Source organism: Dendrobates tinctorius, unplaced genomic scaffold (genome assembly GCF_039654945.1).
Source record: "Dendrobates tinctorius isolate UK_male_01 unplaced genomic scaffold, ASM3965494v1 ptg000258l, whole genome shotgun sequence".
In the NCBI taxonomy this organism is placed as follows: domain Eukaryota; kingdom Metazoa; phylum Chordata; class Amphibia; order Anura; family Dendrobatidae; genus Dendrobates; species Dendrobates tinctorius.
Window position 1 is genome coordinate 5130001 of NW_027361925.1, and position 26522 is coordinate 5156522.

A 26522-nucleotide genomic window follows, 5' to 3' on the forward strand; every position below is an offset into this window, starting at 1 on the left:
TTCTTCTGGTCAGACAGTTGAAGAGGAAAACTCCAAATATGTTTCATCTGCTATTAAGAGAAGGCTGGTAGTGCAATAAGAGACTGCGCTGCTGTGGTAGAATTCAAGATATCTTTATTGCCAACGCGTTTCCTGAGCCAGTCCCAGCTCACTTCATCAGGGCATCATCAGTGAGCTGGGACTGGCTCAGGAAACGCGTTGGCAATAAAGATACCTTGAATTCTACCACAGCAGCGCAGTCTCTTATTGCACTACCAGCCTTCTCTTTGTACCAAGTCCTTGGACCTCGTGCAGACTGCTGCAGCTGTTTTATGCGATTATAGGTGTTGTGACTCTCACAACCCTATCAGGTGAGCCTAACATTTGCTGTGCACTCATCTACTTTCCATACAGACCTACGCATTGGAAGCGCCCTGTCTCCCCATTTTTCTTTCATCTGCTATTAAAAGAGACTGTCAGTAGGGTCAACCCCCCTAAGCTGTCTTTAGAGAGTAATCGAAAGTTGAATAAAATGGTACTGTGATGTCTGAGATCAGATGTCTTATTTCAGAGAAATTCTGTTTTTTCATATATGTAAATGAGCTGTACAGTTCAGACACAGATCTCCCCGATTATCTGGCTCCAGGACTTATTTTAAATGAAGGGGGCATTACCAGTGTGAGGCATGTAATGACTGACAGTCTGCTCTTCTAATCTACAAACCCCATTTAATTTAACCCCTTCGTGCTGGAGCCCATTTTCAGTTTTGCATTTCTGTTTCTCACTCCCCTTCTTCTCAGAGCCACAACTTTTTTATTTTTCAGTCTAATCTACAAGCCCCATTTAATTTAAAATAGGCTTTGGATGCAGATTCTCAGGGAGATCTATGGATGGCCCATAGATCTTAACTGCTCATTTACCTAGTAAGCAAAAAGTGGATTTCTCTGGAATTATACATAGAATCGCAGATATCGAGGAATCATTTTATTCAACTTTCTGTGATCTGCATGGCCATAGAGACAGCTTAGGAGGGTTCATCCTACTGTAAAACCCCCTTAAGACAAAGGCGTAGTCAGGTCTCATTCCAAGTTCAGAATTCTCTGAAGGTAGCGAATTAAAACTAAAAAACTAGGCAAACGGATTATCAAAGACAAGGTCCAAGGTCAAGCAGCAAAAGATCAGAAACAGAGCACTGGAAAACAAAGCACACCTGTTGTGAACTCATTTTCTGGTCTACCAGTTGTGAGTTCTCCTTCCGGGCTCCCTCTGGTGGTAACAGGAGGTAGTGAGGTTGATTTAATTAGTAGAGATCTGCCACCTGATGATGAGGATAACGATTGGATCTCTGAAATCTCAGACTGGATTTAAGACAGCCGACGCCCTATTCTGGTGCTGGTGATTCCTTCTGGCTTTTCAGGTCTTGGTTTTCAGCTCTGTTCCAGTCATCTCAAGCTAAGTGTTTCTGCTAATATTCACACTTGATTTTGTTGGTCTATTCAGTTTTTTGCGTGGTCAGTCAGCCCCGGCTGGGGCTGTGCTGAATTTCCACTCTTATTTATCTGTATTTGCCAATTTGCTTTTTGTCCCTTATTAGATTGCCTTCTTTTTTGTTCTGTCTCAGAATATTTCAGAGTGCTTATATAGTGGGAGAAGTCTAGTGACGTCAGGGTTAATTTTGTTATCAGAAGTGTTGGACATTATTTTTGTAGGGTTTTTTGTTGAGATTGCAGACTGTCTTTCCTTTCCTGTCCTTTTAGTTAGTTTGGGCCCCATTGTTTGCTCAGCCTATTTTCCTGCCTGTGTTTGTGTTTTCATCTTGTTTCACCGTCAATACATGTGTGGGGGCTGTCTATTCCTTTGGGGTCTGCTCTGGGGCAGTTAGTTTTCCCCTTTACTTGCTTTAGGCTTATTTAGTCCTCCGGCTGTGATGAGGCGTCTAGATTCATCGTAGGAACGCTCCACGGCTGCTGCTAGTTGTGCGGTTAGGATCAGGGGTCTGCAATCTGCATAGTTACCAACCTCTCTGATTTTCTGTGACTTAGTTTGTTTAGTTTTCCTCCTCGGTGACCCATTCATAACAGAATCACCAGCCATACTGCAGATTCTAGGGTACTCAAAAGCTGGAAAAAATTGTTTAAAAAAAAAAGGGTCAGAATTTTTTTATTTATGTATTTTTCCACTTTTTCTCTGGGGCCGTAGGAGGATTTTTTTTCCTAATGGAGATTAAGCAATTGTCTGATTGTGTGGAGCAGCTTGCTGCTGAAGTGCAGGGAATTTCCACCTACCTCATTCAGTCACATGCTGCTGAACCTAAGATCCCTACTCCTCATGTGTTTTCTGGGGATCGGTCTAAATTTTTGAATTTTAAGAATAATTGTAAATTATTTCTTGCCTTGAAGCCTAACTCATCGGGGTGCTCTGTGCAGCAGGTTAAAATTGTCATCTTCTTGCTGCGCGGCGATCCCCAGGATTGGGCTTTTTCTCTGACACCTGAAAATCCTATTCTAACTAATGTGGATGCATTTTTTCAAGCCTTAGGGTTGTTGTATGATGAACCTAATGCTGTTGATCAAGCTGAGAGAACCCTGTTGGCATTAAACCAGGGTCAGGATTCTGCAGAGTTATACTGTCAAAAATTCCGAAAGTGGGCGGTCCTTACTACATGGAATGATAGTTGTGACGGACTCAGCTCCTGCTGAGCCCATTTTTTGAGTGGACCCTCTGGGTCGTGGCACCCACCCACTGAGGGCGAGCTGACCTTGTGAGAATCCACCCCCTATACAGGGAGTGTCAGGGGCAAGACCAAGGGGGTGAGCCACCACGACTGCTGGGACCAGACGGCCGGCTCAGGGGGACACTATGGGAGTGTCTGACGACCAGAGACAAGCAGGAAACAAGACAAGAGGTAAGTGCAAGGTATCTTCATTAAGATCTTCAGGATCACATTCAGTGCAAACGTGAAAACAAGCAAAACGTGCAAGGTGCGCGCGTGGGCACGCCAAGGTCCATAGCATAGTACGCGCCAGGTGGCACACCTAGGTACAGGTAAAGGCACAATGGCATCGACATGATCAAGGCATCAGGCTGCGAACATCAGCTCTGGACATCAGGCCGCAGTCATCCAGCTTATGATCTCTGGCAGCGATCGGCAGGTTCCGGGCATCCGGCAGGCAAACCAGGGTTCAGGCAAAGAGGCATGACAGATATCCAGGCATGGTGCGTGTTAGGGAACATGCCAAGGTCCAAGGCTAGGTGCAAGGCAAGGTGCGCGTGTAGGGGACACGCCAGGGTTCAAAGCGAGGTGCAAAGAAAGGTGCGTGTGCAAGGGACACGCCAGGGTTCAAAGCGAGGTGCGTGTGTAGGGGACACGCCAGGGTTCAAAGCGAGAAAGGGTGCGTGTGTAAAGACACGCCAGTGCACATGGTACAAGGTACAAGACAGAGTGCGTGTGTAGAGACACGCCAAAGCACAAGGTACAAGGTACAAGACAGTACGTGTGTAGAGACACGCCAAAGCACAAGGCAGAAGACAGAGTGCGTGTGTAGAGACACGCCAAGGTCAGGGTTCAAGGCAGGGTGCGTGCCAGGAGCCACGCCAGGGTTCAAGGCAGGGTGCGTGCTAGGAGCCACGCGGGACGCACACCTCACTGGCCAGTGCACATGGCTGTAACGCCAGCACGAGGCACGACCTTGGCACAGTAGGCGGGCAAAGGAACCTTCATGCTAGGAGCCATGCCAGGTTCAGGGCAGGGTGCATGCTAGGAGCCATGCCAGGTTCAGGGCAGGGTGCATGCTAGGAGCCACGCCAGGGTTCAAGGCAGGGTGCGTGCTAGGAGCCACGCCAAGGTTCAAGGAAGGGCTGCGTGCTAGGAGCCACGCAGGAGACACGCCACACTGGCCAGTGCACACAGCTGTACACAAACACGAGGCACTTACCACGGCACAGGAGACGGCCAAGGGGAACCCACGCCGGGGTTCAAGGCAAGGACAAGGCAAGGAACAAGGCAAGACTAGGCAAGAAACAAGGTACGGAACACGGAGCGGAACATAGGCAGAAACAGAGCGAGGACAGAGTCTAGCAGCGGAGCGTAGGCTGAAACCCAGAGCCGGGCCAAGGGAAAACCTTGGGACTAGACTTGGAAATGTGCAAGAGAGCACCAGAGGACAGAGTGTGGAAAACCAGGCTGAGACAAGAACATGAGAAGTACTACAAGGCTCAGATTAGCAAAGACCAGACATGGAGAAACAGGCAAGGCAGAGAACAGAGGAAGGACTACAAGTCAAAGAATAGCTAAGGTGAGACATCGCAAAACAGACTAAAGCAGAGAACAGCGGAAGGACTACAAGGCAAAGCAAGGCAAAGGCAAACATGGCACGAGAGACAACACAAGCCATGGCACAAGACAAGAGACGGAATACGAGCACGGAGCGTGTGCAGAGACGCACTACAGAGCAAAGTGCAAGGGCACAGAATAGAGGGAGCAACCCCACAGATCAAGAGCCATGCAGGGAAGCAACACAATAATCAGGCCCTGAGCAAAGGAAGGGGTGGTCTGATATAGGGCACAGCACCTCCTCTTCCGGGTCAGGACCAGGAGAGAATTTCCTAGTTCAGATGCTCCAGGATCACAGAGCGCACTCACATGATCAGGGTTTCAGACATGACGAGATGATTGCAGAACCAGACAGTGCAGGATCCTAGGAAGGACACATGATCAAGGATTCTAGACATGACGAGATGATTGCAGAACCAGACAGTGCAGGATCTTAGGAAACGTCACATGATCAAGGTTTCAGACATGACAAGATGATTGCAGAACCAGACAGTGCAGGATCCTAGGAAACGTCACATGATCAGGGATTCTAGACATGACGAGAAGATCACAGAAAGCAAAGCAGAAACGCAGGCATCTTGCAGCTCAGCAGACATGAGGTGAGTGTGCACACTGCTCTAGGGAACAAGCAGGATAGCAGACACAAGGTGCGCATGCACACCGCTCCAGGGGTTCATGAGGCAAAACAGACATGGCGGACGTGACAATAGTGCTTTGGCAGCTCTCTTTCGGAAGGGTTTATCAGAGACCGTAAAAGATGTTATGGTGGGATTTCCTGTTCCCCCTGGTCTGGATGATTCTATGTCATTAGCCATTCAAGTTGATCGGCGTTTACATGAACGTAAAACTACACGGGAGGCGCTGCCACCTTTTGAACAAACGTCTGAACCTATGCAATGTGATGGGGTTTTGTCTAGGGCGCAATATCAGGAGTTTAGAAGGCGTAATAAGCTGTGTTTTTTCTGTGGAGACGCCTCTCATACTATTTCTGTCTGCCCTAAGCGAGAGAAACGTTTTGCACACACATTTGCTGTGGGCAGTGTACAACCTAAGTTCCTTTTGGCAATTACTCTGATCGGCTCCTTATCCATGTTTTCCACGAAGGCTTTTGTGGATTCAGGAGCAGCTTTGAATCTGATGAATTTGGACTTTGCTAAACATTGTGGTTTTACCATGACGCCTCTGCGGATGTCTATTCCTTTGAGGGGTATTGATGCTACTCCTTTGGTGGAGAATAAACCTCAGTTTTGGACCCAGGTGATAGTGCGAGTTGCCCCAGACCACCAAGAAAATTGTAAATTTTTGGTGCTGCATAATTTGCATGATACTATTGTTCTGGGTTTTCCCTGGTTGCAAACTCATAATCCAGTTTTGGATTGAAAATCTGGGTCTGTGGTGAGTTGGGGTTGTCAGTGTGTTCTTAGGGACGCTCCTGTTTTCTCCACCTCTCCTCAGTCCCATGATATTCCTGATTATCTGGCCGATTTTTCTGATGTATTTAGTGAGAGTAAGTCTGCATCTTTGCCTCCTCATAGGAGTTATGACTGTGCAATTGAGTTGATGCCTGGGTGTAAATTTCCCAAGGGTCGGCTTTTCAACTTATCAGTACCCGAACATGATGCTATGCGATCCTATATTAAGGAGTCGTTGGAGAAGGGTCATATTAGACGATCCTCGTCACCTTTAGGTGCTTGGTTTTTTTTTGTGGCCAAGAAAGATGGTTCATTAAGACCGCGTATTGATTATCGTTCCCTTAACAAGATGACGGTTAAATATCAGTACCTGTTTCCTCTGATGTCTGATTTATTCTCCAGAGTTAAGAGTGCCTGCTGGTTTACTAAGCATGACCTCAGGAGGGCGTATAACCTTATTCGCAACAAGCACGGGGATGAATGGAAGATGGCGTTTAATACTCCGGAGGGACATTTTGAGTACCTGGTGATGCCTTTTGGGCTCACTAATGCCCCTTCTGTCTTCCAGTCCTTTATGAATTATATTTTCCGAGACTTTGTGGATAAGTTTTTGATCATCTATCTGGATGATATTTTGATCTTTTCTAGTGATTGGGATTCTCATGTGGAACATGTCCGGACTGTGTTCCAGATTTTGAGGGAGAATTCTTTGATTGTTAAGGGATCGAAATGCCTCTTTGGTGTATAGAGGATTTCATTTTTGGGATTTATCTGGTCTCCGTCGACTATTGAAATGGACCCGGCCAAGGTACAGGCCATTTATGATTGGGTTCAGCCCACTTCTTTGAAGGCTCTCCAGAAGTTTTTGGGTTTTGCTAATTTCTATCGTAAATTTATAGGTAATTTTTCAGGTATTGTCAAACCACTGACTGATCTGACCAAGAAGGGTGCTGATGTGCTGAATTGGTCTCCTGAGGCTGTTTCAGCATTTCAGGAGCTTAAGCGGAGATTTACTTTAGCTCCAGTTTTACGGCAACCTGATGTCTCACTTCCATTTCAGGTGGAGGTAAATTCTTCTGAGATTGGTGCAGGAGCTGTTTTGTCCCAAAAAGACCCTGTGACTTCTAAAATGAATCCCTGTGCCTTCTTTTCTCGAAAGTTCTCCCCATCTGAACGCAACTATGACGTGGGGAATCGGGAATTGTTGGCCATGAAATGGGCATTTGAGGAGTGGAGACATTGGTTGGAGGGAGCTAGACATCAAGTTGTGGTCCTCACCAATCACAAGAATTTGATTTATCTGGAGTCGGCCAAACGCTTGAATCTTAGACAGGCTAGATGGGCCTTGTTTTTCACGCGTTTTAATTTTGTGGTCTATTTTCTTCCGGGCACTAAGAATGTTAAGGCAGACGCCCTTTCTAGGAGTTTCTTTGCTGATTTTCTTAATGTGACCGAGCCTACTACCATCCTAGGTGAGGGGGTAGTTCTTTCTGCCATTTCGCCCGATTTGAGACACGCCCTGGAGGAATTTCAGGACAATAAACCTGAGCATTGCCCTATGGGAAAATTGTATGTTCCTGACCAGTGGACAAAGAGAGTGATGTCTGAAGTTCATAAGTTCATTGCTCCACATTGGCTGGTGATCCAGGTATTTTTGGTACCAGAGATTTGGTGAGTCGGTCTTTTTGTGGCCTGCCTTATCTCATGATGTCAGGAATTTTGTACAGTCCTGTGGGACTTGTTCTCGTTCTAGTGGGTTGCTGATGCCCCTGCCGGTGCCCAAGAGGTCATGGACCCATATCTCAATGGATTTTATTTCTAATCTTCCTGTCTCTCAGAGAATGACTGCTATCTGGGTGATTTGTGATAGATTTTCGAAGATGGTCCATATTGTACCACTCCCAAAGTTGCCATCTTCCGCTGAGTTGGTGCCCTTGTTTTTACAACAGGTGGTTCAGTTACATGGGATTCCTGAGAACATTGTGTCCGACAGAGGAGTCCAGTTTGTTTCCAGATTCTGGAAAGCCTTTTGTTCCAATCTGGGAATTCAGTTATCCTTCTCCTTCGCGTTTCATCCCCAGACCAATGGGCTGACTGAGAGAACAAACCAGACCTTGGAGTCTTATTTAAGATGTTTTATATCTGCTGATCAGGATGATTGGGTCTCATTTTTGCCCATGGCCGAATTTGCGCTGAACAATAGAGCTAGTTCTGCCACTTTGATGTCACCCTTTTTCTGTAATTTTGGATTTCATCCTCTATTCTCTTCAGGGCAAGTGGAATCTTTGTCCTGCCCAGGTGAGGACACTGTGGTTGAGAGAATGCAGCAGAAATGGGACCAAGTGGTGGATAAGTTGTCACTCTCTCAGGAAAAGGCCCAGCGTTTTTCCAACTGGCATAGGACCATTGGTCCCCGGTTTAAAGTGGGTGATATGGTTTGGTTGTCGTCTAAGAGTATTCCTATGAAGGTTGCATCTCCAAAATTTAAGCCAAGATTTATTGGACCTTATAAGATTTTGGAGATTCTTAATCCTGTTTCTTTTCGATTGGCTCTTCCAGTTACGTTCAAAATCCATAACGTATTTCACAAGTCACTGTTGAAGAGGTTTGTTGAGCCAGTAGTTCCTGTGGCGGCACCTCTTGACCCTGTATTGATTAAAGGCAATGTGGAATATGAGGTAGAGAAAATATTGGATTCTCGTTTGGTTAGACAGAGACTCCAGTATTTGGTCAAATGGAAGGGTTATGGCCAGGAGGATAATTCTTGGGTCTCTGCCTCTGATATTCATGCCAATAGATTTGTTCGTGCTTTTCACCAGGCCCATCCTGATCGGCCTGGTAGCGTGGATGAGGTTTCGGTGACACCTCCTCAAGGGGGGTACTGTTGTGAACTCATTTTCTGGTCTCCCAGTTGTGAGTTCTCCTTCCGGGCTCCCTGTGGTGGCAACAGGAGGTAGTGAGGTTGCTTTAATTAGTAGAGATCTGCCACCTGATGATGAGGATAACGATTGGATCTCTGGAATCTCAGACTGGATTTAAGACAGCCGACGCCCTATTCTGGTGCTGGTGATTCCTTCTGGCTTTTCAGGTCTTGTTTTCAGCTCTGTTCCAGTCCTCTCAAGCTAAGTGTTTCTGCTAATGTTCACACTTGATTTTGTTGGTCTATTCAGTTTTTTGTGTGGTCAGCCAGCCCTGGCTGGGGCTGGGCTGAATTTCCACTCTTATTTATCTGTATTTGTCAATTTGCTTTTTGTCCCTTATTAGATTGGCCTCTTTTTTGCTCTGTCTCAGAATATTTCAGAGTGCTGATATAGTGGGAGAAGTCTAGTGACTTCAGGGTTAATTTTGTTATCAGAAGTGTTGGACATTATTTTTGTAGGGTTTTTTGGGCAGATTGCAGACAGTGTCTTTTCTTTCCTGTCCTTTCTAGTTAGTTTGGGCCCCATCATTTGCTCAGCCTATTTTCCTGCCTGTGTTTGTGTTTTCATCTTGTTTCACCGTCAATACATGTGTGGGGGCTGTCTATTCCTTTGGGGTCTGCTCTGGGGCAGTTAGTTTTCCCCTTTTCTTGCTTTAGGCTTATTTAGTCCTCCGGCTGTGACGAGGCGTCTAGTTTCATCGTAGGAACGCTCCACGGCTGCTGCTAGTTGTGTGGTTAGGATCAGGGGTCTGCAATCTGCATAGTTACCAACCTCTCTGGTTTTCTGTGACTTAGCTTGCTTAGTTTTCCTCCTCGGTGACCCATTCATAACACACACCACTGAGCCAAAAGTATGACTGGCACTGATCAGACACTGGCGGACAACTAAACAGACAGGTAATCATCCAGAATGGGAGACTCCTGGAAGAAACTCAGCACGCCATTGCCCTAATTGGCGGCTGGACTGTCACTCACAATACTTACAGCTCAGCACGCTGATTGCCCAGATTGGATGGCTGAACTGTTATGGATTACAAATTCTGACAAAATGTGACATTTTAAAAGTCTCCAGACAGGAGTGAGGAGGTGGTAGGCTATGCCCTCATTAGCATGTTTAATTGATGTATCCAGTTATCCACACCCAACCTCCAGGTTGAAGACAAGTTAAAAAGAGAGAGAAAGAGGAAAAAAAAAACCACAAAAAAAAAAATAAAACAAACAAACAAAAAAACCCTCTCAAAATTATTTACTTTACATGCAATACCAAAAAGAGAATATATTAAAAGAATATATAAGAGGACTATACACATCTGTTTCTAAACAGTTAAATACATGCTTGACACAGCAAAAACAATTATTTTGGCGGTATTATTTTACTTGTACTGCATGATCAAATCTTGTCTGGTGTTCAGACCTGTTGGGACTCTTGTACATAATTTAAATATCCAGTAAGATTCCCGATTGAGGGTTTTTCCCTGAAAATTTCCACCTCTTACTGATTTTTTTTATTTTTTCTATGCCAGTAAATCTGAAATGGGTGAGATCTTGGTTATGACAATTAATGAAATGCTTGGACACCGCAGAGACATTCAATGCATCAGGATTAGTAGTGTCGGACAGATGTCTTCTAATGCGTTTCTTTAAGGGAGTAATAGTGCAACCTACATACTGCACCTCACATTCCATGCACTGAATTAAAAATATATGACACCTGGAGTATTACAGTTTATTAAATTATGAATGGGATAAGAGTTTCCAGTTTGTACCAATGTAAACAAATTTTAGGATCCATTTTATCCTGTTACCCATGTGAAAATGAAAAAATTGATGCTAAAAAAAAATTTTTGATGGAAAAATTAAAATGTCCATTTTTTCCTTCCACTTTGCTTTAGTTCATGTGAAGGACCTGAAGGGTTAATAATCTTCTTGAATGTAGTTTTGAGTAGCTTGAGGGGTGCAGTTTTTAGAATGGTGTCACTTTTGGGTATTTTCTGCCATATAGACCCCTCAAAGTGACTTCAAATGTGAGGTGGTCCCTAAAAAATAGTTTTGTAAATTTTGTTGTAAAAATGAGAAATCGCTGGTCAAATTTTAACCCTTATAACTTCCTAACAAAAAAATTTTGTTTCCAAAATTGTGCTGATATAAAGTAGACATGTGAAAAATGATATTTATTAACTATTTTGTGTCACATAACTCTCTGGTTTAACAGAATAAAAATTCAAAATTTGAAAACTGCGAAATTTTCAAAATTTTCATCAAATTTCCATTTTCTTCACAAATAAACACAAAAATTATTGACCTAAATTTACCACTAACATGAAGCCCAATATGTCATGAAAAAACAATATCAGAAAGGCTAGGATGCGTTGAAGCATTCCTGAGTTATTACCTCATAAAGGGACATTGGTCAGAATTGCAAAAAATGGCCAGGTCATATTAAGGTCAAAATAGGCTGGGTCGTGAAGGGGTTAATATGAAGTACAACATGTCATGAAAAAACACTCTGAGAATTACTGGGATATGTTTCAGCATTTCAGAGTTATTACATCATAAAGTGACACTGGTCAAAATTCGAAAAATTGGGCTAGTCATGAAGGTGAAAACAGTGGGTGGTGAAGGGGTTATAAACCATGAAACTATGCAAAATAGCTTCTCACCCGGAGCTTGTACTGTCAAGATTCCAGTAATCACTGTGTCCTGTACGCAGTAAGTGGCAATTGAACCGCCTCATAGAATGAAGGGTCATGATGAGCTGTCAGTATTTTGAGTAAGGGTACCGTTACGCTTATCCCGACAACGATATGACGCGGTCAGGATCGCTGGTACATCGCTAAGTGGTCGCTAGTGAGCTGCCACACAGGCAGATCTCACCAGCGACATAGCAGGGGTCGCTACTTACCTGTCAGACGAGGTGATCCTGACGTCCTCCCGCCCGCGTCCACGCGTCGCCACAGGAAGCCCAGCAGGAAGCGCCCGACAAGAAATGGTCCAGGATGTTCTCGCGCGACCAGCGATGAGCAGCGGGGGAGCCGGTCGGAGGTAAGTATCACATGTAGCGATATCGCTAGCAATATCGCTGCAACGTCACAAAATCGGTGACTTTACAGCGATATTGCTAGCGATATCGCTATGTGTAACGGGCCCCTAAGACTCTTTTGAGTTGAAACGTGTTGGATTTTTTACCATCCACTAGGGTATCCACTATCTGTAACATGTTCTTTTAAAGAAAAGAAATAAAGGAATATTTTGTATAACCACCTTCGTGCCTGAGATCGCTGGAGATTACTGTGTGTTTGGACTTGTATCCGCCAGGTCAGGATGGCTCCGTGCGACGGTGTGGTTCCTGCTATCCGAAGGACGCTAAGGGGTGAGCTGAAACATTTTTTTCCTAAAATTTGTTGGGCAATTTGTCCTGAGTACACCGATACCTCATATGTGGTCATAAATCACTGTTTGGGCGCACGGCAGGACTCAGAAGGGAAAGAGCACCATTTGACTTTTTGAATAGAAAATATGCTGGAATATTTAGCGGTTGCCATGTCACGTTTAAAGAGCCCCTGTGTGCCTAAACATTGGAGCTCCCCCATGAGTGACCCCATTTTGGAAACTAGAACCCCCAAGGAACTTATCTAGATGCATAGTGAGTACTTTGAATTCTCAGGTGCTTCACAAATTGATCCGTAAAAAAAAAGTACCGTACTTTTTTTCACAAAAAATTTTTTAGCCTCTGCTTTTTCATTTTCACATGGGCAACAGGATAAAATGGATCCTAAAATTTGTTGGGCAATTTCTCCTGAGTACAACGATGCCTCATATGTGGTCATAAACCACTGTTTAGGCACACGGCAGGGCTCAGAAAGGAAGGAGCGCCATTTGACTTTTTGAATGGAAAATATGCTGGAATATTTAGCGGTTGCCATGTCACGTTTGAAGAGCCCCTGTGTGCCTAAACATTAGAGCTCCCCCATGAGTGACCCCATTTTGGAAACTAGAACCCCCAAGGAACTTATCTAGATGCATAGTGAGCGCTTTGAACCCTCAGGTGCTTCACAAATTGATCCGTAAAAAAAAAGTACTTTTTTTCACAAAAATTTTCTTTTAGCCTCAGTTTTTTCATTTTCACATAGGCAACAGAATAAAATGGTTCATGAAATTTGTTGGTCAATTTCTCCTGAGTACACCGATACCTCATATTTGGTCATAAACCACTGTTTGGGTGCATGGCAGGGCCCGGAAGGGAAGGAGCGCCATTTGACTTTTTAAATGGAAAATTAGCTCCAATCGTTATCGGACACCATGTCGCGTTTGGAGAGTCCCTGTGTGCCTAAAAAGTGAAAAAACCCACAAGTGACACCATTTTGGAAGCTAGACCCCTTAAGGAACTTATCTAGATGTGCGGTGAGCACTTTGAACCCCCAAGTGCTTCACAGAAGTTTATAACGCAATTTTTTAGCCCGTAATTTTTAATTTTCACAATGGTAACAGGAGAAATTGGACCCCAAAAGTTGTACAGTTTGTCTTGAGTATGCTGGTACCCCATATGTGGGGGAGGACCACTGTTCGGGCACACGTCGGGGCTCGGAAGGAAAGTAGTGATGTTTTGAAATGCCGACTTTGATGGAATAGTCTACTGGCGTCATGTTAAGTTTGCAGAGCCCCTGATGTGCCTAAACAGTAGAAACTTCCCACAAGTGACCCCATTTTGGAAACTAGATCCCTCAAGGAACCTATCTAGATGTGTGGTGAGGGGATAGGACTGTCAATACAATAAGTAGGAATAGAGGAACATAGAAATACAGCTCTGGCAAAAATTAAGTGACCACTTCCAAATGTTCAGTTTGTCTGATTTTTCCGGGTACTCCGGTTTCCTCCCACATTCCAAAGACATACTGATAGGGAATTTAGATTGTGAGCCCCATCGGGGACAGTGCTCATAATGTGTGCAAACTGTAAAGCGCTGCGGTATATGTTAGCACTATATAAAAATAAAGATTATTATTAAACTTCTGACAACATGTCTCCGGATATCCAAACAATACATTTTGTGGGTTTTTTTCTGAAAAGGAGAAATGGTCAAAATTAAAAAAAAAACCAAAAGTTCTTTCAGATCTCAAATAATGCAAAGAAAAAAGTTTATAATCATTTAGAAACAACAATATTATTGTTTTAACTCAGGAAGAGTTCAGAAATCAATATTTTGTGTAATAACCATGATTTTTAAAAACAGCTTTCTTGTGTTTTGGCATTGTCATGCTACTGTAGTGCAGTATAGTATAGTATAAAATGTTTTGCTGGTTTATTCACCACAAATGATACCGTAACATGTCAGCCCACCACAGAACCTCTAAAGGTGCTTCCCTGTACAGTACATTGGAGCTTGAGGGGCCCAAGGACGATCTGTCCCTTGGCGCAGATACAATTCTATATTAGTACACTGTGAACTCCACATCTGGTCTAGTCACAAAGACCAATCCAGGAACCTTCACCACATCTCACCTGAAGTTTGTAGGATCAAGCGCTTCTGCTTGCTGCATGACCTCAAGAAGAGTGGAACCTTTCTTCACCGACACAATAATGCCATTTTTAAAGCTGTCTCCAATAAGGTCGTTGATAACGGTGAATTCCACTGAAATCTGATCTTTATGGAATTAAAAGGAGAAATAAGCATTACGGAAATCTGACTGAAAAGGAAAGGTAGGAACAGAAGTATAAAACTTGATTGATTAATGCCAGGTATGGGTCCCCTGTCTCACCTGTGTCTTCCTGTGCCCCTATATCTCTGACACACAGGAGGCATGCCAGGCAGAAAAGGTAAGCTCTCATGTTTCCTCAGAGGTTATGGAATATCGGGACCTGAGCTAACTTCAGATATATATATGCGTGGCATGATTCCAGCCAATAAGATGTTACTTCTCATTAACTCTTTAGCTGCTAAATTTATACATGTTGTGTCATAGCGTTTCAGTTTAAATTTTAATGCCTTTTTAATGCCTGGAATATTTAAATTATAATCAAAAATGAATTCTATCACTCCATAACTGGACAAGTTAAGAAAGTAGATAATTTAGGAGTTTTGAGTTTGACAGCTACAGCTTGGTGCTGTTTTTTAATTTCAAAACGGCAACCAGAAATAGAAAAATTGATCATTAAATCCTTCACCCTCCAGTCTGTTTTCACTTTCCTGTCAAGGCCAATTTTTACAAATCTGACCGCTGTCACTTTGTGGTAATAACTCTGAAACGCTTCCATGGATCCCGATGATTCTGAGTTTGTTTTCTCATGACATATTGTACTTCAGGATAGTGGTAAAATTTGTTCTATATGACTTGTGTTTATTTGTGAAAATGTTGGAAACTTGGTGAAAATTTGGACATTTTCAAACTTGTAATTTTTAAGCCCTTAAACCAGAAAACTATGTCACACAAAATAGTTAATAAATAACATTCACCAAATTTCTACCTTACATCAGCACAATTTTTGAAGCATTTTTTTTCTTTCTTAGGAAGTTAGAAGGGTTAAAAGCTGATAAGCAATTTCTTATTTTTCTAATAAAATTCACAAAACCATTTTTTTAGGAACCACCTCTCATTGTGACTTTGAGGTGGCTATGTGACAGAAAATACTCAAAAGTGACAACATTTTAAAAACTGCTCCCCTTAAAGTGCTCAAAACCACATCCAAGAAGAACCCTGTTATTGAGAATAGTTAAGCAAGTTGAAGATGAAATGACCTCTAAAAGGTGGAAAGTTAAAGATGACACATTAACTTTGTATTTTAGGCAAAACATTATATATTTTGTTATCTTTTGCGTTTTAAAAATTACAAAAAGGAAAATGGGCTGATGCAAAAGTTTGGGCACCCTACATGGTTAGTATCTAGTAGCACCGCCTTTTGCAAATATCTGTCATGGTTTGAACAGGGTTCTTGCCCTGCACTCACAGGGTTAAGTGTTCGTGGCCTTTTTCTGGATCTGTGAGGGGTATTTATACTCACTCTTTACCAGGGTTCTCTGTCAGCTATACTGTTGTTCTGGTGTGTCTGACCCCTGGTGTGCGTGTATTCTGCTTTGCTCGTTTGCTTCCCGTGTATGACCCGGTCCGTTCCCTCACTCTGTACTCCGTCTCTCACTTTGATACTATTGTCTTCTCCGGTTCTGACCTCCTGGCTTGGCTATCGTTACTCCATTACAGTTTGTCCCTATTGTACCGTCTATTGCCCGTTCTGGTTTTCTGATCTTTTGCTACGTCCTGACTATCCTTTCTGTCTAACCCTTTGGTACTGTATTGCTATCTCGTGCTTTGACCTGGCTTGATCTGGTGTCTGTCTCTGTCTATGCCCCTTGGTTACATTGCCCAGTAGGTACCTTTCTAGGAGTTTCCCTGCAGCTCCTGGCTCTGTGGCGCTGAAACCACGCCCTCAGTAGTCACATGCTTCAGGTACTGTGAGCTTGGAGCATGCATTGTCACCACTGAGACCCCGCTCTGCAGGTATCTTTGTGCACAGTCTTTGTACTCAGGACACGCGCACTGGCTCAGTGAGCAAGTGCAGTGCTGTGTTCCTGACAATATCACAGCTTGCAAATGCTTTTTATAGTGAGACAAGACTCTTTCAATTCTTGTTTGAGGGATTTTCATTCATTCATTCATCTACATAAAGGGGATTCTATAAACCCTGTAAAGGCTGTTGTAGCTGGAAGAAATCATTATTGTGAAATAGACTAGATCAAGAATATGTAGGGTAAATCAGTCAAAGTCACTACAGAATGGTGATCTTTATCCAGTCACGGTATGGTGGTGTTTGTGCTGACATAATCTTATAAATGTGCCCCTGCTGTGTACTGTGTAATGGCCATGTCTGACTGTACAGGAACATGATCTGATCATACCACATCTCCTGGGCGGAGGGAAGCAAAAGGAGAGTATAAAGACATTACATGTCATGCTGGGTGACAGATAAGTAAGTGCACAACAAAGTGGAAAGTGAGGGGGGAGCCCAAACACTAGGGAAATGGGGAGTGGAGGCCCCCAGGAAGATCTAAAATCCCCCTGACTGCCCTAACCATCCCTATATAGGTTCTGCACCTATCGCTGAGCAGGAACCTGATCCCTGCATGACCCTAGCAATAGGTTCTGGTTAGGGAGGGGATGGGGTTAGCACTAGTCAGTCCCCACTACAACTAAAGACAAATTGTCTAGACAAATAAGGGGACACTTAGCTTGAGAAGACAACCGAGATGTCACACCCGCAATCCTCCAAGAATTCTCTGAGAGGGAACTAACCAGTAGTACATCCAGCTAGACAGAGGCATATAAGAGTTAACACCAGCAACCTGCTGCTGCCACGGAATGAATAAAAACCTTCAGCACAGGTGTGTAATTAGTAGCAGAAGGTGGACGTAACCGTTGTGTCCAAAAGGGAGAGGGATATTGCTCCACAACAGAGATACAAAATTTAAGAAGGTGCTTGAGCTAATCTCAAAGACTTTCTACAGTCGGATCCAGGATGACTGTCTGTCACACCTGACACACCTGTGTCATTACAGCATTGGATTGCAAATGATTCTTTTTGATATGCAAAATCTTTCCCTGCCTGTTTTTAATCAATGTTTTACCTCAAAGAAATAATCAATTGCGATCCCCTGCTGTAATGTCTGTATTCTCTTTTGGTTCTTCCCCTGCCCAGGAGCTGTGGTATGATCAGACCATGTTCCTGTGCTGTCAGACACTGCCATTACACAGTACACAGCAGGGGCACATTTATAGGAATAATGTTCCTGTGCTGTCCTGTCTGTATTCTCTCTTGTGTCCTCCCCTGCCCAGGAGCTGTGGTATGATCAGACCATGTCCCTGTATGGTCAGACACAGCCATTACACAGCACAGCAGGGGCACATTTATAGGAATAATGTTCCTGTGCTGTCCTGTCTGTATTCTCTCTTGGTTCCTCCCCTGCCCAGGAGATGTGGTATGATCAGACCATGTTCCTGTATGGTCAGACACAGCCATTACACAGTACACAGCAGGGGCACATTTATAGGAATAATGTTCCTGTGCTGTCCTGTCTGTATTCTCTCTTGGTTCCTCCCCTGCCCAGGAGATGTGGTATGATCAAACCATGTTCGTGTATGGTCAGACGCAGCCATTACACAGCACAGCAGGGGCACATTTATAGGAATAATGTTCCTGTGCTGTCCGGTCTGTATTCTCTCTTGTGTCCTCCCCTGCCAGGAGTTGTGGTATGATCAGACCATGTTCCTGTACGGTCAGACGCGGCCATTACACAGTACAGCAGGGGCACATTTATAGGAATAATGTTCCTGTGCTGTCCTGTCTGCATACTCTTTTGCTTCCCCCACTGCCCAGGAGATGTGGTATGATCAGACCATGTTTCTGTACGGTCAGACACGACCATTACACAGTACAGCAGGGGCACATTTATAAGACTAACTCAGCACAGGAACATTTTTTTATCACATCCAATTGTGGAACTTATTATTACAAAATCTATTGTTTAAAATGTTAATTAAAGTAACTTTGTTCCTGAAAACCCCTTTAATCATGTAATCATGGCAGTCTGAGGTTATGCAGTGATGATATGCTGGTTATTTTAATATCATTTGGGAGTAGGAGTAATATATATATATATATATATATATATATATATATATATATATATATATATATACACAGATTCCAGACTATGCCTGTGTGATTTACAGCACTCACCAATTTTTGGAAGCCTGAGAGTGGTTGTCAAAATGGTGATGACTAGAGTTGAGCGACTTTTGGTTTTTTAGGGTCGAGTTTCGTTTCGTGAAACCCGACTTTTCCAAAAGTCGGGTCGAGCAAGATAGGCCGATTATAGGGAAAAGTCGGGGTCGTCCCGAAACACGAAACCCAATGTAAGTCAATGGGGAATAAAAGTCGGCAGTGAGAGGAGGACAGGAAACACACCTACAGTGCTCATTTGAATTCCAAAAGCATCAATTCTTCTTACTTAAGCTTGTCAACCTTAATTAACTTCATAATACAAGTTACGCACTGAAAAATGGGGGTTATTTGGCTAAAGTTGTGGGGGGGTAGGGCTGGCTCCAGGTTTTCATGTGCCCTGGGCGAACACATACCACAACTCATCATGCTCCGATACGGCAGAGGAATAGCGGTATAGTACAATGAAAAATACTTCACTTTTTACATCTCATGACAAGGCCCATCTATTTCTCCATACAGAATCATTGGTTCCATATAATGTTTGAAACAGTATATGATGAGCTCCACATAATGCTACAGTATATGTTGGTCCCCATGGATGAAGCTCCACTGTCTTATGGGCCCAAATAATGCTCCAAACATAATGGGCCCCATTTCTAATGCTCTAGTGTATAATGGGCCCTGTAAATGCTGCTCCAATGTCTGATGTCCACCTTTGGAATGTTCCAGTGTATGGTGGGCCCCATCTATCATTCTCCAGAGTATAGTGCTCCCCAAAAATTGCTGTCCCAACATTGAAAACAATCAAATAAGTCTCCTCGCTAGGGAATCCCTGTACTAGTCTGGACTCCTCGTCGTCCCCATCTTCCATCTCACTGCACAGTATTTCAACCTTGCAAGTGCTGTGATCCTGAGCAAGCTGGGGGGGCCCACTCGTTGGCGACGGCACTGGCACAGGGCCACTGATAGTACGGTGGTGTGTCTGATGGCGGGTGGGCCGAACCTGCACTTTCATCTGCAGCTTCCTCTTTGTCACCGTGTAAGATGGAACTGTATATGGGAAGGGTAACCTGAGTTTCATCAGGGTCAGATTCAGGCCGTGTAGCGTGCGAGGGGAATGTAGTGGTCTGGGTCAATGTACCAGCAGATTCATCGAGCAGTGGCTGGGCATCAGTGCACTTGTGTCGCCCCCAGGAGTACGTTTGCCACAGCGGCATTACCTTCCTCCTAGGGAGTGTGATGTCATGCTTGGGAGCAACGTAGGATCTCTCTAGCAGGTTAACTGATTGGGTGGCGTTATTCCCACGAGTCATGACCCTCCAAACAGCGTTCATGAAGGCAAAGTGTTTGTTTTACGTGGGCAGCATGGTTGCAAAGCTGAACCTTAAAGGAATGTCCAGAAGGGCACCACCAGGAGTGGAGCCTACGGTTAAATTCGACTCCACCTGGGAAACCTCAACCATGCCAGCTACAGAACAGATGCACACATTGCAAGCTTAATTCCGTTAACGAACGAGACTCCGTCATGCCCCGCGGTCCGAGTCCGGCTTACTAGAGGGACACGTGAGGCTCTGGCACATGAGATTGGCCAATAACTGGTGTGTCATGCCCTTACATGTCCGTGGCTGCATGTGCGCTACACTGAAAAGGCCAGCATTTGTCGCTTACAGGTGCAGATAACCCGCTGAACAACGTTAGTGATGGGGATCACTGATTACAATTATTACTCGCGAACGATGATTTCCCAGTAAGTGCAGGTCAACCGCAGTTCCGGAATTAGGCCTAACCGTCATTCCTGAAAAAATGAAAGCCTTACGTGTGCAAACCACAGGTGCTGTAGCTTGCTTAACAGCGCGCCAGCCGTTCTCACACCCAGTATGGATTACACGTGATTGCACAAAGGTGAGAAAGGGTACCGTATCCCAGGATAACATGTATGGATAGCGTACACATTCAAAATATATGTCTATACATCAGGAGGCAGGCTCAGACGGTGTTAGGCCCAGTATGGATTGCACGTGATTGCACAAAGGTGAGAAAGGGTACCGTATCCCAGGATAACATGTATAGATAGCGTACACATTAAAAATATATGTCTATACATCAGGAGGCAGGCTCAGACGGTGTTAGGCCCAGTATGGCTTGCACAAAGGTGAGAAAGGGTACCGTATCCCCGGATAACATGTATGGATAGCGTACACATTCAAAATATATGTCTATACATCAGGAGGCAGGCTCAGATGGTGTTAGGCCCAGTATGGCTTGCACGTGATTGTACAAAGGTGAGAAAGGGTACCGTATCCCCGGATAACATGTATGGATAGCGTACACATTCAAAATATATGTCTATACATCAGGAGGCAGGCTCAGACGGTGTCAGGCACAGTATGGATTTGACGGCCCAGACTACACAGCGGAGGAGAAGGGAGAGGTAAAGATTGCAAATGCTGGGGCCCTGCCCAAGCAAGGGGGGCCCACTCGTGGGCGTCGATACTGGCACTGGGCCCCTCATAGTACGGCAGTGTGCCTGACGGCGGGTGTGCACCACCACCATCAGAGACACTTGATTGCACTATGAGGGACCCTGTGCCAGTGCCCGCGCCCAAGAGTCGGCCTACCCACCTGTCCAGGGCAACGGTACTCGCACGGTGTCGTGCACTAGGTGGTGACCCCGGCCATGGGGGGGGAGGCGGCACAGTTAGGGAGTTTTAGAAAGTGGCATATGTTGATGTTGGACATTCAGCTGATGCAAAAGGCGAAATAGGTCAAGTCCCAGGAAGAGGTGGACCAAAGCAAGCCATTTTTCTGTCACCCTATGTGTCATCAGGGTAAGGTGGGACAAAATCCTTGGAAACCCATGCATGGTTCATTTTAATGAAGGTTAGATCATCCACATTTTGGGTTGACAGACGGGTCCTTTTTTCTGTCAGGATTGATCCAGCTGCACTGAAGACTCTTTCCGATAGCACACTTGCAGCTGGGCAAGCGAGTTCCTGTAAGGCATATTGTGCCAATTCAGGCCAGGTGTCCAGTTTAGCGGCCCAATAGTCAAAGGGAAATGACCTGTGTGGGAGAACATCGATATGGGAGGAAAAGTAGTTTGTAACCATAGTTGACAACTGCTGTCTCCTGTCACTTTCCATCGATGCTGTATTACCAGTTGTGTGAGCGGTACTTGAAAAATCAGTCCACAACATTGTCATGAAACCCCTGTCTCCAACGCCACTTCTGCTGTGTGCACCATGAAAACCTCTGCCAAGCTGCCCCCGGCCCGTACGGCTCGTGTGAGAACCATCACCGCTGCTGTGTGCTGGGAATGCCTCAAGCAACCGATTTACCAGAGTTGCTTGTTTATTAGCCAATATTAGGTCAAGGTTCTCCTGTGGCATGATGTTTTGTAATTTGCCTTTATAGCGTGGATCCAGGATGCTGGCCAACCAGTTGTCGTCATCGTTCATCATTTTGGCAATGCGGGGGTCCCTTTTTAGGATCCGCAAGGCATAATCTGACATGTGGGCCAATGTTCCCGGTGTCAATGATGCACTGCGAGTGCTGGTTGGAGGAGCACTTTCTGGCAAATCCACATCCCTCCAGTCACGCACAAACCCTGTACCAGACCTTGCCACGCCAACATTTTCACTTGCCCCACGAGATGCATCCTCCTCCCCTAAGTAATCATCCCCATCATCATCCTCCTCCTCCTCTTCTTCCTCCACCTCGTCCAGGAGAGGACCCTGAGCAGACAATGGCTGAATGTCATCAAGGATTCCCTCCTCGTCAACATTGGCTGCAGACGCCTGCTCCTTAAGGTGCGTCAAAGTTTGCATGAGCAGACGCATAAGTGGGATGCTCATGCTTAGGATGGCGTCCTCTGCGCTTACCAGCCGTGTGCATTCCTCAAAACACTGAAGGACTTTACAGAGGTCTTTCAGCTTCGACCACTGCACACCTGTCAACTCCATGTCTGCTCTCAAAGTGCCTGGCCGTGTATCCTCCCACAAATGCATTATGGCCTGCTTCTGCTCGCACAGCCGCTACACCATGTGCAGGGTGGGGTTCCACCTTGTTGCAATGTCGATAATGAGGCGGTGGTTGGGAAGGTGGAGCAATCGCTGCAGCTTCTGCATACGAACGTAGTGTACAGGCGACCGGCGGATGTGCGCGCACAGTCTTCGCACCTTCTGGAGCAGGGCTGTTAACTCCTGATAATTTTTGAGGAAGCACTGCACCACCAGGTTCAAGGTGTGAGCCAAGCAAGGTATGTGGCTGAGTTTTGAAAGGGCTATGGCTGCCACAAAATTACGGCCGTTATCACTAACTACCTTGCCTGCCTCAAGATGTACACTGCCCAGCCATGACTCAGTTTGTCGCTTCAAGTACTCGGCCAGCACCTCGGCGGTGTGTCTGTCGCCCAAACACATCATCTGCAACACAGCCTGCTGACGCTTTCCACTAGCTGCTCGATAGGGGGACACCTCGTGTGCAACAGTGACAGCTGCAGATGGAGTGCTCGTATGACTGCGCTCTGTGGACGAGCTTTCGCTTCTGGAGGAGGAGGAGGAGGGTCGAACGCCTACAGCCAACTGTTTCCTATACCGTGGGCTAGGCAGCACTGTCCCACCACCGCTGTCCCCTGTGGACCCTGCATTCACCACATTAACCCAGTGCGCAGTGATGGACACGTAACGGCCCTGGCCATGCCGACTGGACCATGCATCAGTTGTGAGGTGCACCTTTCCACTCATTGACTGCTTGAGTGCATGGACAATGCGGTCTTTTACATGATGGTGGAGGGCTGGGATGGCTTTGCGAGAGAAGAAGTGGCGACTGGGTAGGTCATAGCATGGTACTGCATAGGCCATGAGTTCGCGGAAAGCTGCACTTTCCACCAACCGATAGGGCATCATCTCAAACGAGATTAGTTTGGCAATGTGGGCGTTCAAACCCAGTGTACGCGGATGAGAGACTGAGTACTTTCTTGACCTACTCATAGTGTCTGGGAGGGTGAGCTGGACTTGAGAGCTGCATATGGTGGAAGTAGCGGTGGACAGGGCGGACTGAGAGAGGGTTGATGATGGTGATGGAGTTGGTGTTCTTTCTGATGGCCTAGATTCAGTATTTCTTTGATATAACAGTGGGATTCCCTGACTGCTGTGGCCTTGCAACGACACCTCAACATTTGTTGCTGTGCTAACCAGTGGGCTTACAGTGGGGGAAACAATGTAGCGTTGCTGACTACCTTCTTTGTGACCAGTTGCACATGTGGCACTTGAGGTTTGGTGTTGTGTCCACGCTTGCAAGTGCATGCTGGTTAAATGTCTAAGCATGCAACTGGTATTCAAATTTTTCAGATTTTTCCCTCGGCTAAAGGTCTTTGCGCACTTCTTACAGATAACCTTGGCCTGATCATGAGGATTTTGTTCAAAAAAGTGCCAGACTGCACTCCTCCTACTTTGGCAGACATTTTGCGGCCTAGCACGCTGTGATCTTTTGACCCTCTGGACAAGCTGTCCAGCAACTCTTTTGATTTTTGGAACCTGTCTTTGGAGTGCTCCGGGCCTGCCAGGTAACAGCTGTTGCGATGTCGATATCTGCTGTGTATGCTCCTCATCTGAGCTATTGGAAGCAGCACCCTCTTCCCCACAATGGATGCCAATCTGGGTCAACAACTGGGTCATCCATCACCTCCTCTTCAATGTCATATGCACCTTCCTCTGTGTCACCGTGTATGGTGGTATAGTGTGCAGGAAGGGGCACCTGAGTCATCAGGGTCAGAATCTGGCTCTGTACACTGCGAGGACAATGTAGTGCTCTGAGTGAATGTACCAGCAGAATCATCTATCAGCGGCTGTGCATCAGTGCACTCCATGTCAGATTCATCTTGGCCTGGGTAATTCACCATTTCACTTGATAATCCAGGCATGGTATGTGAAAACAGCTCCATGGAGTAATCCGTAGTATGGCCTGCGTCATCCTTCAATCTTGGTTGGGGTGAAGGACACAAGGAAAGGTGTGGTTCATGAACATGAGCCTCCAATGACGACTCAGTGCTTTTACTTTTTACAACTTCATAAGAGGAGGCGATAGAGCTGGAGGCTGAGTCAGCAATGTAAGACAAAACTTTTTCCTGATGCTCTGGCTTTAAAAGCGGTTTGCCAACTCCTAGAAAACTAAGCCTTCGAAGCCTTATGGAGCCAGACGATGACGCAGGCTCAACACCTCCTGCATTCGGTCCTATTTTTCTCTTGCCACTACCATCAGATCCACCACCAACACCATCATTACCAGCTGCCAACCCCCGCCCAATTCCATGGCCTCTTCCACCAGCCTTCCTCATCTTTTGTAGAAATGTAGACAAAATCCAACAAACTATATAGTAATGTAAAACAAGGTACAAGGTGTCTATAGGACAGGGGAGATTTTGAATTTCTGCACACACTTGTGGACACTGGACACTTTTGGATTGTGTGAGGCCCACTGAATATCAGAGCGCTATGTCACAGGCTCGATGGCACAGGTGTGAAAAAAGTGACTACAGGATAAGGGAGATTTTGAATTTCTGCAGACACTTGTGGACACTGGACACTTTTGGATTGTGTGAGGCCCACTGAATATCAGAGCACGATGGCACAGGCTCGATGGCACAGGTGTGAAAAAAGTGACTACAGGATAAGGGAGATTTTGAATTTCTTCAGACACTTGTGGACACTGGACACTTTTGGATTGTGTGAGGCCCACTGAATATCAGAGCGCTATGTCACAGGCTCGATCGCACAGGTGTGAAAAAAGTGACTACAGGATAAGGGAGATTTTGAATTTCTGCAGACACTTGTGGACACTGGACACTTTTGGATTGTGTGAGGCCCACTGAATATCAGAGCGCTATGTCACAGGCTCGATGGCACAGGTGTGAAAACAGTGACTACAGGATAAGGGAGATTTTGAATTTCTGCAGACACTTGTGGACACTGGACACTTTTGGATTGTGTGAGGCCCACTGAATATCAGAGCGCTATGTCACAGGCAGAAATTGGCTAGTGTATCACAAACTACAAGGTGTATGTAGAATTGGGCAGAATAGGAATCTCCCTAGAGTGTAGGTCTGTAAGAACGGAACAAGTCCTCCACTTATCCTTCCACAGTGACACACAGATAGCTTCACTGTGGCTGTGATAACAGCCGTTACACGGTTCTGTGTGAGGAGCGTACACCGCTGTATGGTGTGAAAAAATGCACGCTCAGTACCTCAGCAGGACAAAAAAAAAAATTGGGATTGCTTTTAAAAAAGCAGTTTGCAGAGCAGTGGGGAAACAGCAATGCAGCTGTCAGGAAGCCTTAGAAGGCAGCCTAACAACCAGCACAGCTGATCCACCACAATATAGCCTCCCCTTGCACTGCACACACAGTGACTGGTGTGTTGTACAGGCAAAATCGCTAGCAGCAGAAGCAGTTTTTGGTGTCTTCTTCCCTGCCTAACGCTCTCCCTACAGAATCAGCAACCTCTCCCTATGCTAAGATCGGCAGAAGTAAGATGGCGGTCGGCATGCACGCCCTTTTATAACCCCTGTGACGCCCACCAAAGCAAGCCAATCACTTGCATGCCCTTCTGAAAGATGGTGGTGACCCCTGGTTATGTCATCACGTTGCCCACAGTGTCCGTGGATCCTGATTGGCTGAAAAAGAGCGCAAAACAAACTTTTGAAACGCGACTTTGGCGCGTAAGTCGCCGACCTCGTGGCCGACCTCATCCTAGGGTCGGGTTTCGTTTCATGAAACCCGACTTTGCCAAAAGTCGGCGACTTTTGAAATTTTTCGACCCGTTTCGCTCAACTCTAGTGATGACCATTTCATAAACACTTCACTGATCACATACGTCATGTAGTATACAGTATTTCTGTAAAAGAAGCCATTAAAAGTTAACCTCGTAATGGCTCTTAGTCAAAGAGGTGTTTAATGTTTAATGTTTCTCAACCCATGGTGCCATCTATCACATAGTAGTACCAAAAAAGGCAAGAGAAATCAGCACTGCTGCTTGCCAAAATGATTAGGTAAGAAGTTGAGAAATGCCTCAACCCACAAGAGTTGATTTTAGTGTCATAATAAAGGAAAGATCATCATGATGAAATATATGCATTAATGACCTCTATTGCAGTGCTGCCATGACGCA

The 26522-nt window shown here is 45.3% G+C and overlaps 1 protein-coding gene across 1 annotated transcript in view; it reads right to left on the reverse strand.

Moving 5' to 3' along the window:
• LOC141069333 (cobalamin binding intrinsic factor-like) overlaps positions 1-26522 on the reverse strand; it is a 166768-nt gene that overhangs the window by 5081 nt on the left and 135165 nt on the right. Inside the window, exon 7 of the mRNA XM_073558809.1 lies at positions 14144-14285. Within this exon, the coding sequence (XP_073414910.1) occupies positions 14144-14285 (142 nt within the window). The remainder of the gene's footprint in view (positions 1-14143; positions 14286-26522) is intronic.